The 13,727-nt window shown below is 43.6% G+C and overlaps 1 protein-coding gene across 3 annotated transcripts in view; it reads left to right on the plus strand.

Annotated features, from left to right (window-relative positions):
* The window catches only part of pars2 (prolyl-tRNA synthetase 2, mitochondrial), a 32,116-nt gene extending 18,470 nt beyond the window's left edge, over positions 1-13,646 (plus strand). Inside the window, exons 7-8 of one of the 3 annotated variants that reach the window (XM_063064502.1) lie at positions 538-700; positions 11,265-13,646. In XM_063064502.1, coding sequence (XP_062920572.1) covers positions 538-700; positions 11,265-12,694 — 1,593 coding nt within the window. In that variant the 3' untranslated portion in view covers positions 12,695-13,646. Of the gene's footprint in view, positions 1-537; positions 701-3,929; positions 4,663-9,118; positions 9,213-11,264 lie in introns of those variants that run through there. The other 2 variants (XM_063064504.1, XM_063064503.1) reach the window with 2 other exon arrangements.
* The last annotated feature ends 81 nt before the right edge of the window (positions 13,647-13,727 follow it).

The following is a 13,727-nucleotide window of genomic DNA, read 5'->3' on the forward strand; positions in this document are numbered from 1 at the left end:
GAAGTTTGGATAGGTACATGGATGATAGGGGCATGGATGGGCATGGTCTGGGTGCAGGTTGATGGAACTAGGCATTTAAATGGTTCAGCAGAGACTAGATGGGCTGAAGGGCTTGTTTCTGTGCTGTACTTTTCTATGGCTCTATGATTGCCTCTTTAGAGTACTTTATAACCTAATCCATTCAGCTTGAGCAAACCAAATTCATGGGGCGTAAAATCAGATGGATTGTGAGAAGTTCTTAAGCCTACCTTATCTCGCTGGTGAGATTATTTAAATTCTGTGATATGAATGCAGAACTGAGAAACCATAAATTAGTGATAAGGAAAATTGAAATTTGCCACTGCTGGTGGCTGAGACTGGTATTATGATTAATTAATAACAGGCAGAAGTACTCCTGCAAATCAGTACCTTAAAGTGATGCCTAGCAAATGCTATTCATAGACTGTGATCTACTCACGTGAACTCCCTGATATCCATTATTCCTGGTAATCTCATTGTCTCTGGTGGGAGAGTAACCTATTTCTGTTTTGTTGACAGGTATATTACTACATGGGTGTCGATGCCGTGCAGGAACTCCAGCCTGTGGATGAAAATGCTCTAAACAGTGCCTTAATGTTTTTTGCTAAAGCAATGGAATATGACCTTGGAGACACTCTGCCTGAGATCCACTTCCTGAGAGGAAAATGCTTACAGGTCAAAGGTGAGTTACACAATGCAGTTGAATGCTTCAAGCGGGCAATCGAACTGGATGATGTAGGCTCCCAGTTCTCCGAGAGCTTCCGTCGTCTCATGGAGTCGTTGCTGTCACTGTTCATCCAGGGAGGCTCCAGTGAGGAGACTATAATCCAGGAGGTGGAAGAGTGGGTGGCAAAGGCTGAGGCAAAGTATCAGACAGAGAGGGTCAAACAGGAATTGCGCACTGTGTGTCGAAATCATATGCCAAAGGCTTTACAACTCTCCAGGGCTATGATTACAGCTGGGAAGCTGCAACTTGTAAAGTTACTGTTGGAAATAATGAGCTCTGAACATACCTGAGCTAATAAGTACTTGAACAAAGCACTGAGTTGTGAGAAGACCTTCTCTGCAAGTCCACATAAAGGCGGTATTTGATCCTGATGGGCTCGTGCCAATTCTCTCTGCTTTTTATGGCAGAAGAAACAAACTCTGGATGGGCTGGTAGCTAATTACAATCTCATGTTTCCACAATCATTTTACCTTTCTGATGAGTGAGCAGCAAAATGTTTCATGCTTCTGGGATATAATGTCTTGAAGAAGGGTCTCGGCCCGAAACATCAACTGTTCATTCATTTCCATGGATGCTGCCTGACCTGCTGAGTTCCTCCAGCATTTTGTGTGCGTTGCTTGGGATATAATGCATTCAAACTACCTCAACATTGTGTTATATTCAAACTGAGTCAATACAAAATCCTGAATAGGTAGAAAGTTAAAATAAAACTTGACCTCCCAGCCTCCCAAAGAACAACTTGATTTCTGATAAAACTGATGCAGTACTAAGTTTTGTTATTGACATCTAATGAAGAGAATGGATTTGAAATGAGATAGGAACAGGCATGATCTTTACATGCTCAGAGCATGACATGGAACTTTGATACTTTGTGTCAACCTACAATACCTTGTGTAGAAGATTCAGAATCAAGTTTATTGCCACTGGTATTAGTCATAAAATCCTGTTGTTTCGTGGCAGCAGTACAGTTATAATAAAAAAACAGTGTGAGAGAGGAATAGTGAGGTAGTATTCATGGATTGTTCAGAAGTCTGATGGCAAAGAGGAATAAGATGTTCCTAAAATGTTGAATGTGGATCTCCAGGTTCCTGTACCACCTACCGGATAGTATTAATGAGAAGAGGGGATGTTCCAGATGGTGAGATGCTTTCTGATTCATCGGCCTCTGAACGTGTCCTCCGTGGTGGGGAGACTTGTTCCCGTGATGGAGTTCGCTAAGTCTACAACCCTCTGAAGCCTCTTACAGTCCTGTGCATCAGTGTCTCCGTACCATGCCTTTGTCATGATGGCGTCAGTATGGTGGGCCCAGGATAAATCCTTTGAGATGCTGATGCCCATGAAATTGAAATTGCTCACCTTTCCAGCACTGACCCCTTAATGAGGGTTTGTGTGTTCTCCCAAATGCCACAGGAGAGAGCAGGACATAGAGCAGCTGCAGATATAGGTGGAGAAATTGTAGATAGAGTTCAATCATGTCAAATGTGAGGTATTGCACTTTGGGAGATCAAATGCAAAGGGACAGCATACTGTTACTGGCAAGACCCTTAATAGTGCTGAGGTTCAATGCGCTCTAGGGGTCACTGTACCTCAATACATGTGACAGTAATAATCTAATTTACCAGCTTATCAGTTTACCAAGTCCTGAAAGTGGCTGCACATGTTGATAGGGTGTTAAAGAAGGCGTGTGGCATGCTTGCCTTAATTAATCATGCCACTGAGTTCGAGAGTTGGGAAATTATGTTGTAGCTTTGCAAGATTCTAGTTAGGCCATATCTGGAGTATTACATTCAATTCTTGTCGCCCCATTTTAGGAAGGATATGGAGGCTTTTTGAAGGTGCAGAAGGCATTCACCAGTATGCTGCCTGGATAAGAGGGCATGTTCTACGCGGAGAGGTGGAACAAACCTGGATTATTTTCTCTGGAGCAGCAGAGGCCAAGGGGAAGTTTATAAGATTATAAGAGGCATAGATGGAGTAGACAGCCAGTATCTTTTCCCCACAGTTGAATGTCTAATACCAGAGGGCATGCATTTAAGTTGATGGGGGTAAGTTCAAAGAAGATGTGTGGGACAATTATTTCACACAGAGCGGGGAGTGCCTGGAATGTGCTGCTATAAGTGGTGGTGAAGGTGAATACAATGGAGGTGCTCGAGGCTCTTGGGTAGGGACAGAAATGTGCAGACAATGGGAGGATATGGACAATGGGTAGACACAGAGGTTAGTATAGTTAGGCATTTGATTACTAGGCAGGTAATTTGGCACAGCATCATGGACCAAAGGGCCAGTTCCTGTTCTATTTTATGTTCTATATCCAAATGTGCACTTTTATTCTCTTTCAAACTTTTAATCAGTTTAAGGATTTAAAAAAGCAAATTATAATTCCCAGAAGGATGGAGAAAGGAACTTATCAAATATTTATTCCTCAATCCAAATTATATTAGTCTGACAAAGTTTCCCATGACAATTTTAGATGTCAGAAATGTAAAAGGTGCTGAATTTTCCTATGAAATACTGGCTGGCTGCCTCTCCAGCCACCACCTAGAATTAAGCATCAATAAATTAGAACTAACACTTTTCTATCTCTACATTCATCAGATCAAAAGCTCACTGAATCTTAAAACAGTGAAATATACCTTTATAGGGATCATGTGACAGCCTGTCTACGTGGTAAATTAGACTATTCCCTCTTCTATAAACATTCCTTTCGAAACATCAGTAGTGAACTCTCTGCATGGGTAGCCACCACACCCAGTTAACATGACACAGGATACTCTCTTCCAAATGCTTCGAACAACCGCATTTGCCAGGCTACATGTCACAAAACTTCTGGCCCAGAAATGCTCACACAAAAAAATTTAATACCACATTTAGCAACATGCTGAAAGCTCTCACATGTCACGCAGTTTAGACACATACTTTGTGTATTAACCCAAGGTAACAGAGCCTATCACTACTGTGGCCAAAGAAGGTAAGAGATGACAAAAGTTACTTCCTCCATCGACAGAGAACTGAGTTCCTCAGCAGGAGGTGGTAAGACACTCAAGCTGAAAACAAAATTCTTCAGCTCATATTTTTCTCTATTTTTACATAGAAAGTATTTGTCCCATCATGCCCCCAGTTCCCAAAAGAGCATACTCATTAGTCTTATTCCCAAAATCCGTGTTTCTCTATGCCTCCTCCACAGATAGCGCTGAGGTTCGGATCAAACCAGGGTCACTTAAACTGCGAGGTAATGCCAAGTACTACAACACTGTGCCATCCAACAAGGAAGAGGCGTAGACTGCTGACTGCTGAACTGGACTTTCTGGGCAACAAAGGCGGGAACAACTTGGACTGAGGGGATATTAGATTTTTAGCTTTAGACAACCTTGACAATCAGGAAAAAGCTTCCAAAAGTACCAAGTCTTTGTAGATTGAAGAGGTAGAGGCAAGAATCACACTGAGATGCCCATCCATTACTGGAAGAGGAACTTGTTTCCTGGGAGCAACTGAGTGGATCAGTAACAAGATGTGATTGGAACTAAAAGTGATCCTGTTTGGGGAAAAATAAATGTTGCATCATGAGCGAGTTTAAGAAAATGATTTGATCATTAATATTGCATCATCTTAGTCACTATTTCTTTCAGTGTCAGCTCCTTGTTAAAATAACTATTCTTCTGGAGGATGTAATCTGATGAAAGAGGTTCCAAAATCTCAGAACTAGTCCGAAGTTTTCAGAAATAAAGGATGAGCATCCATGACATTACTCAAAGCAACCTGTTCAAATCATAGGCGCATTAAAGTAACTTAAACGTTTCTTCTGAATGTTTTTTTCTGCTGCCATTTAGAAACGCATTTTCACGGTTCTATTTATTAACCGGCCAGGATTCTGCATTGGCTTCTTATCCACAAAGCTGCTATTAAAAGCCGTATTTCTAAGCCCACTTTCACTGTCTCATCTCATTGCAATTAATAGCACCTTTAAAATTTTGAATGGAAACAAATCTCAGAGGTAGGTTGAAAAGCCAATGTTTATTTCAGTATCCATATATTTATATTAAGCCCTCAAAGAAGCTTTGAGAAAATAAAACAAAATGCAAATGAATAGAGGAGACTGTGAAGGTTCTTAATAAGTATCTATTTGGGAGTGACTAGAGCTATGCTAAACATCAGACATGCAAATTAAAGTTTCACAAGAATTTCTTATGGAAACATATCAGTTTATTTTCTGAATGACTTTGAGGAGTAACTTTGCGTATTGGTACTGGTTTATTATTGCAACGTGTACGAAGATACAGTGAAAAACTTCTCTTGTATATATCTGTTGAGACAGATCAAATTACTACATAGTGCATTGAGCCAGAATAAAGTAAAAAAAAAATAACTTTTCAGAATAAAGTGCAGAAGGTACTGAACAAGTGTAGTGCAGGTAAGCTATAAAGTGCAAGATCATAATGAGGTAGATCGCGAGGCCAGATGTCCATCTTATCGTACTGGAGGTCCATTCAAGAGGCTTTTGACAGTGGGATAGAAGCTGTCCTTGAGCCTAGTGGTAAGTGTTTTTAAGATTTGTATCTTCTGCCTGATGGGAGGAGGAGAAGAGAAAATGTCTGGGGTGGGTGGGGTCTGATTGTGCTGGTTGCTTTCCTAAGGCAGCGGGAAGTATAGAGGAAGTTCATAGAGGGAAGGCCAGTTTAATTGATGTGCACGTTAGACAGACAAGTGGGTAACAATCATGAGAGGAAGGGATACTAGAGAGTACCCCTGTGTCTGTACCCCTTGACAATAAGTACTCCTGTTTGAGTACTGCTGGGGGCGGGGAACAGCCTACCAGGGGGAAGCGACAGTGGCCGTGCCTCTAGCACAGAGTCTGGCCCTGTGGCTCAGAAGGGTAGGAAAAGGAAGAGGATGGCAGCAGTGATAGGGGACTCTATAGTTAGGTGGCCAGACAGGCGATTCTGTGGACGCAGGAAAGAAGCACGGATGGTAGTTTGCCTCCCAGGTGCCAGGGTCCAGGATGTTTCTGATCATGTCCATGATATCCTGAAGTGGGAAGGAGAACAGCCAGAGGTCGTGGTACATATTGGTACCAATGACATAGGCAGGAAAAGGGAGGAGGTTCTGAAAGCAGACTACAGAGAGTTAGGAAGGAAGTTGAGAAGCAGGACCACAAAGGTAGCCATCTCAGGATTACTGCCTGTGTCACGTGACAGTGAGTATAGGAACAGAGTGAAGTGGAGGATAAATGCGTGGTTGAGGGATTGGAGCAGGGGGCAGGGATTCAGATTTCTGGATCATTGGGACCTCTTTTGGGGCAGGTGTGACCTGTACAAAAAGGATGGGTTGCACTTGAATCCCAGGGGGACCAATATCCTGGCCGGTAGGTTTGCTAAGGCTGCTGGGGAGGGTTTAAAATAGGATTGCTGGGGGGGGGCGGTGGGAACTGAACTGAAGAGATGGAGGAAGAGGCAATTGGCTCACAAATAGAGAAAGCTTGGAGACAGTGTGAGAGGGAGGATAGGCAGATGATCGAGAAGGGACGTGCTCAGACTGATTTGAGATGTGTCTATTTTAATACAAGGAGTATTATGAACAAAGCGGATGAGCTTAGAGCGTGGATCAGTACTTGGAGCAATGATGTTCCAGCCATTACAGAGACCTGGATGGCTCAGGGGCAGGAATGATTACTTAGAGTGCCAGGCTTTAGATGTTTCAGAAAGGACAGGGAGGGAGGTGGGGCGTGGCACTGCTGATCAGAGATAGTGTCACAGCTGCAGAAAAGGAGGAAGACTTGGAGGGATTGTCTACTGAATTTCTGTGGGTGGAAGTTAGAAACAGGAAGGGGTCAATAACTCTACTGGGTGTTTTTAATAGACCACCCAATAGTAATGGACATTGAGGAGCAGATAGGGAGATAGATTCTGGAAAGGTGTAATAATAATGGAGTTGTCATGGTGGGAGATTTTAATTTCCCAAATATTGATTGGCATCTCTCTAGAGCAAGAGGTTTCAATGGGGTGGAGTTTGATAGGTGTGTTCAGGAAGGTTTCTTGACACATTATATAGACAAGCCTACAAGAGGAGAGGCTGTTCTTGATCTGGTATTGGGAAATGAACCTAGTCAGGTGTCAGATCTCTCAGTGGGAGAGCATTTTGGAGATAGTGATCACAATTCTAACTCCTTTACCATAGGATTGGAGAGGGATAGGAACAGACAAGTTAGGAAAGTATTTAATTGGAGTAAGGGGAAATATGAGGCTATCAGGCAGGAGCTTGGAAGCATAAATTGGGAATAGATGTTCTCAGGGAAATGTATGGAAGAAATGTGGCAAATGTTCAGGGGATATTTGCGTGGAGTTCTGCATAGGTATGTTCCAATGTGACAGGGAAAGGATGGTAGGGTACAGGAACCAAGGTGTACAAAGGCTGTTGTAAATCTAGTCAAGAAGAAAAGAAGAGATTATGAAAGGTTCAAAAAGCTAGGTAATGATAGAGATCTAGAAGATTATAAGGCTAGCAGGAAGGAGCTTAAGAAAGAAATTATGAGAGCCAGAAGGGGCCATGAGAAGACCTTGCTAAACAGGTTTAAGGAAAACCCCAATGCATTCTACAAGTATGTGAAGAGCAAGAGGATAAGACGTGAGAGAATAGGGCCAATCAAGTGTGACAGTGTAAAAGTGTGTATGGAACCGGAGGAGATAGCAGAGGTGCTTAATGAGTATCTTGCTTCAGTATTCACTACGGAAGAGGACCTTGGCGATTGTAGGGATGACTTACAGCGGACTGAAAAGCTTGAGCATGTAAATATTAAGAAAGAGGATGTGCAGGAGCTTTTGGAAAGCATCAAGTTGATTAAGTCACCGGGACCGGACGGGATGTACCCCAGGCTACTGTGGGAGTTGAGAGAGGAGATTGCTGAGCCTCTGGCGATGATCGTTGCATCATCAATGAGGACAGGAGAGGTTCTGGAGGATTGGAGAGTTGTGGATGTTGTTCCATTATTCAAGAAAGGGAGTAGAGATAGCCCAGGAAATTATAGACCACTGAGTCTTACTTCAGTGGTTGGTCAGATGATGGAGAAGATCCTGAGAGGCAAGATTTATGAACATTTGGAGAAGTATAATATGATTAGGAATAGTCAGCATGGCTTTCTGAAAGGCAGGTCATGCCTTATGTGCCTGATTGAATTTCTTGAGGGTGTGACTAAACACATTGATGAAGTTAGAGCAGTAGATGTAGTGTATATGGATTTCAGCAAGGCATCTGACAAGGTACCCTAAGCAAGGCTAATTGAAAAAGTAAGGAGGCATGGGATCCAAGGGGACATTGCTTTGTCGATCCAGAACTGGCTTGCCGACAGAAGGCAAGGAGTGGTTGTAGATGGGTCATATTCTGCATGGAGGTCAGTCATTAGTGGTGTGCCTCAGGGATCCGTTCTGGGACTCCTTCTCTTTGTGATTTTTATAAATGACCTGGATGAAGAAGTGGAGGGATAGGTTAGTAAATTTTCTGATGACACAAAGGTTGGAGGTGTTGTGGATAGTGTGGAGGGCTGTCAGAGGTTACAGTGGGACATCGATAGGATGCAAAACTGGGCTGAGAAGTGGCAGATGGAGTTCAACCCAGATAAGTGTGAGGTGGTTCATTTTGGTAGGTCAAATATGATGACAGAATATAGTATTAATGGTTCAAATTGTGTTACTGTTGTAACAGGGGTTCACATACATCAGACCACTGAAGGTTTAAAGATGAAACTTGCAGAAAATGCAACAAAGTAGGACATAAATTTAAAGCATGTTAGGCAGACAAAAATAAATGGACTGCACAGGGAAGATAAAAAGTCAAGTTGCAGTTTCAAAAAGAGTTAGCAAAAGGTTGGTCTAAATACCCCTCTAAACCTTTTTCACTATCCACTGCACATCCAATGTTGATATTATTCACATGATTCTAAAGAACTGAATATTACATTACAAATCTTTTCCTTCATATCGACATTGATGCATTGCAGTAATATTACACTGCATGTAATTTATCACTGTCCACCACAATTAACACCTTTTGTAACACACATCAAAGTTGCTGGTGAACGCAGCAGGCCAGGCCGCATCTCTAGGAAGAGGTACAGTCCACGTTTCGAGCTGAGACCCTTCGTCAGGGTCTAGAAGGGTCTCAGCCCGAAACGTCGACTGTATCTCTTCCTAGAGATGTTGCCTGGCCTGCTTCGTTCACCAGCAACGTTGATGTGTGTTACTTGAATTTCCAGCATCTGCAGAATTCCTCGTGTAACAATTTTTGTTCTAATTTTGTCCTTTCCTTTGAAAATTATGTATAATAGACATGTTTTCCCTGTGAATGCTGTTTAACTGAATCAATAACTCGAGCATGCACTGAGGAATGAGAGCGAGATTCGCGATTTCGTACTTTCTGAGTAGAGTGCTGACCCGTTGTTGCAGCTGCGCATGTGCACGGCAGCGCGTTTCCCGGACAGGTGAGGACAGCAATGGGGTTTGGGAGGCGATATTAAGAATCTGGTTACAGTCCTGTCATTTAGGCAAGGAAAGTTGAGTTGGCAGTAAATGACCAATTACCTCTGATTCCAGCTCCTTCTCTGCAGCTTTCAGCAGGTAGACGACCCAGAGTGGTTCTGAGACTACTGCATTACTGCTGGGATTGGCGTCCTCCACCTCTTCCTTGAGCTCAAATCAGCCCCACGTCCTGACTACCTGCTCACAAAGCCGATCTCCAAGGCATTCTCACCTTCCCCACCCTAACACCGTCAAGCAAATCGTTGATAAAGATCATGGAGCTACAATTTTTCATCAGAGTTGGAGACGAACGACTCTGCAGATGCTGAAAATTTTGTGTGTTTTACTGGATTAAGTAGGCGACCTAATCACAAGCAGAAAACTAGTTGCATTCTTAATAGTTACCCTCTGGATCTATGTGGAAACATTTTATGGTTCCCAGAACTCATCTCTCATTGTAATAAACTTTTGAAGCTTAGGATATAGTGGAGGTAAAACCAGGGCAGGCAAAAATCATAAGGCATAATACCAAGATACAGTGGAAACACTTTGTTTAGCATACTGTCCAGATAGACAACTCAAAACTTAAGTATATCGAGATGGTACAAAAGTAAAAGCAATAAAAGAATGCAGGATATGGTGTTCCTGTGGCAGAGGAAGTACAGTACAGGTTGACAAATATAGTACAGGGGCCATGACAATGTCGATTGAAAGGTCAAGAGTGGCATGGTAGTATAGTGGTTAGCACAACGCTTTACAGTTCCGGTGACAGGGGTTCAATTCCTGTCACTGCCTGTAGGGAGTTTGTATGTTCTCCCCCTGACCATGAGTTTCCTCCGGGTGCTCCAGTTTCCTCCCATAGTCCAAAGACCTACTGGTCGATAGGTTAATTGTAAATTGTCCCATGATTAGTTATAGTCATACTTTATTGATCCCAGGGGAAATTGTGTTACAGTTGCACCATAAATAATAGTAATAAAACTATAAATAGTTAAATAGTAATATGTAAATTATGCCAGGAAATAAGTCCAGGACCAGCCTATTGGCTCAGGGTGTCTGAAACTCCAAGGGAGGAGTTGTAAAGTTTGATGGCCACAGGCAGGAATGGCTTCCTATGACGCTCTGTGTTGCATCTCGGTGGAATGAGTCTGACTGAATGTACTCCTGTGCCCAACCACTACATTATATAGTGGATGGGAGACATTGTCCAAGATGGCATGCAACTTGGACAGCATCCTCTTTTCAGACACCACCGTCAGAGAGTCCAGTTCCATCCCCACAACATCACTGGCCTTACAAATGAGTTTGTTGATTCTGTTGGTGTCTGCTACCCTCAGCCTGCTGCCCCAGCACACAACAGCAAACATGATAGCACTGGCCACCAGAGACTCGTAGAACATCCTCAGCATCGTCCAGTAGATGTTAAAGGACCTCAGTCTCCTCAGGAAATAGAGACGGCTCTGACCCTTCTTGTAGACAGCCTCAGTGTTCTTTGACCAGTCCAGTTTATTGTCAATTTGTATCCCCAGGTATTTGTAATCCTCCACCATGTCCACACTGAGCCCCAAATGGAAACAGGGGTCGCCGGTGCCTTAGCTCTCCTCAGGTCTACCACCAGCTCCTTAGTCTTTTTCACATTAAGCTGCAGATAATTCTGCTCACACCATGTGACAAAGTTTCCTACCATAGCCCTGTACTCAGCCTCATCTCCCTTGCTGATGCATCCAACTATGGCAGAGTCATCAGAAACTTCTGAAGATGACGACATAAATTGGGGGATTGCTGGGTAGCCTGGCTTGAAGGGCCGGAAAGGCTTATTCTATCCAGTGTGTCAATAAATAAATAAGTTCATCTGTATCATTTGAAAGATCTGTTCTGCTGCCAGCAGAGATTTGGGGAAGATTGTCCTTCAATGTACACAGCACACAATGTTTTCGTCCCTCATCAATCAGTGTATAGATTTTGAAAGCATGTTAATTTTTTAAGACTTCCACTGATTTTGTTATTCTTTTTAGAATTATCTATCAGATTTCTAATGGAGGTGGCAATATATTCTTCAGTGGGATTGTTCAAGAACCTCGCCCGTGGTTTCCTGTATTCGCAGAGGTCGCATTTTCACCAATGCAGGTCAAAACGCCTACTGTTATCTCGCCTCTTTCAGCCTTTGAACCTGCAAGAGGACAGAATGGTTGGAGTTGGTCGGTCAGGTGAGCTCACTTGCAAGAGCCAGCGACTGATGCTTCAGGCAGGCCTCATCCAGCCAGCGAACCCGGGCTGCTTTCACTATCTGCCGTATACAGTCCGTGCCATGGAGAAACTTATCAGCCTGATCGATGAGGAAATGCAGTCCATTGGGGGCCAGAAAGTGAACATGCCCAGCCTCACCTCTGCGAACCTGTGGAAGGCCAGTGGACGCTGGGACCTCCTGGGGAAGGAACTATTCAGACTAAAGGACAGGCACAACATGGACTATTGCTTAAGTCCGACACATGAGGAAGCTGTGACTGAGCTTGTGGCCACGCAGGGGAACCTTTCATACAAACAACTGCCACTGCTGCTATACCAAGTGACAAGGAAGTTCCGAGATGAGCCTAAGCCGCGTTTTGGTTTGCTCCGAGGAAGGGAGTTCTATATGAAAGACATGTACACGTTTGACGTCTCAGAGGGAGCGGCCAAGGAAACTTACGAACTTGTGTCTGGTGCTTATGGGCGCATATTTGATCGGTTGGGTTTGCAGTTCGTGAAGGTACAGGCAGACACTGGCAGTATTGGTGGTAAGCTGTCACACGAGTTTCAGCTGCCAGCAGAGATTGGGGAAGATCGCCTTCTGATGTGCTCAGACTGCCATTTTGCGGCGAATGTGGAAACAATGAAGATGGTAGAATCAAAGTGCCCACAGTGCGATGGTAAACTGATAGAAAGCAGAGGCATTGAGGTGGGACACACCTTTTACCTTGGGACCAAGTATTCACAGGTGTTTGGTGCTTCATATTCTAACACTGAGAACAAGCCCATCCTGTCAGAGATGGGCTGCTTTGGTCTTGGGATCACACGCATACTGGCTGCAGCAATAGAGGTTTTGTCCACTGAAAATGACATTCGGTGGCCCGATCTCCTGGCCCCTTATCAGGTTTGTCTCATTTCCCCTAAGAAAGGCAGCAAGGAGGAGCTGAATTTGCACCAGTTAGAGTCGCTTTATGAGAATCTGATGGACGTTGTCCCCCAACTTCGTGGAGAGGTACTGTTGGATGACCGCAGTCACTTGACCATTGGCAGGAGATTGAAAGATGCCAGCCGCCTGGGTTATCCATATGTTGTCATTGCAGGGAAGAGGATTTTGGAAGACCCTGCTGTTTTTGAGGTTAACTGCCAAAATAATGGAACGACAGTGTTTCTCACACAAGAAGGTGTGTTGGATTTTCTGAAAAATGTGCAAGTGGCTTAATGTTTTAAATTAATCTTAAGTCAAACATACAGGTGAAAAGGTCCTGATTTTCTACACTGAATCCTTGTAACCCTGTCTTTTTGTAATATGCAGAAAACAATCATGTAAAATACACCAATATATCAGGTAGAATTAGATGTAGATAGAGAATAAACAAAATGTTTTCATTTGATTACATCCCTCTCACTGAGAATCAATGTATTATGCTGGGAATTCCAGTACAGCTATTGAAACTTCTGGTTAAGATGGCAGTACCAAACGCATGCGGTGGCTCGCTGGTAGTTAAAAAGTTAAGAAATTGGACTAAAAACGTCTGCAGAATTGTTGCAGATGAAGTTCCAATGCCCGTACAACGGGCCTGGGTGTGAGGTTGGATCACTCTGGGCGTCGAGCTGACTTGAAGAGCGTGAGAGCGGCTTTGGGCTGGGCGGTGAAACCTGGGCCCAGGGTAAGTCGCTGGGCAGCGTGTTTCAGGCCCTGAGTCCTTCACAGTAGCTGGGTCCTAGTGTGAGGTACGGACCACTGTTTAGACAGTTTAAATACCGGCCCAGATCGGAGGTGAGATCCAATGTTTCTCTCTGTCTCTCTGTCCGCAATGTTCACTACTCTCTTCAAGGCGCATAAGCCTTTCGCTGTTCAGTTCTTTTAAACGCCAGCCCAGAAAGACTGAAAAGATGGGGTGTCCGGATCCAAGGCGAGAGCCGATTTTGCTCCTTCTCCAAGTTGATCACTCCTCTCTCCAGGGCGTTGAGGCTATGAAGACTGCCCTGGCTGCTGTGCTCCGTGCCTGCTAATAAATGAGGCTTTGGGCGTACTTCAGGGTTCGGATCTGACGGTTCAGAACGTTGTAGTTGGCTTCAATTGTTTGCATGGTTTTGTTGTTTTTTTTTCTTTTTCTTGCGCATCGGGTGCTGGTCTTTTATTTTTTATTCTTTTTGTGGCTACCTGTGAGCAAACAAATCTCAAGGTTGTATAATTTATAATAAATGTACTTTGAATCTATTGAAAATGATAATATAGAATCTTGGACAAT

This window comes from Mobula hypostoma, chromosome 12 (assembly GCF_963921235.1).
Source record: "Mobula hypostoma chromosome 12, sMobHyp1.1, whole genome shotgun sequence".
NCBI lineage: Eukaryota > Metazoa > Chordata > Chondrichthyes > Myliobatiformes > Myliobatidae > Mobula > Mobula hypostoma.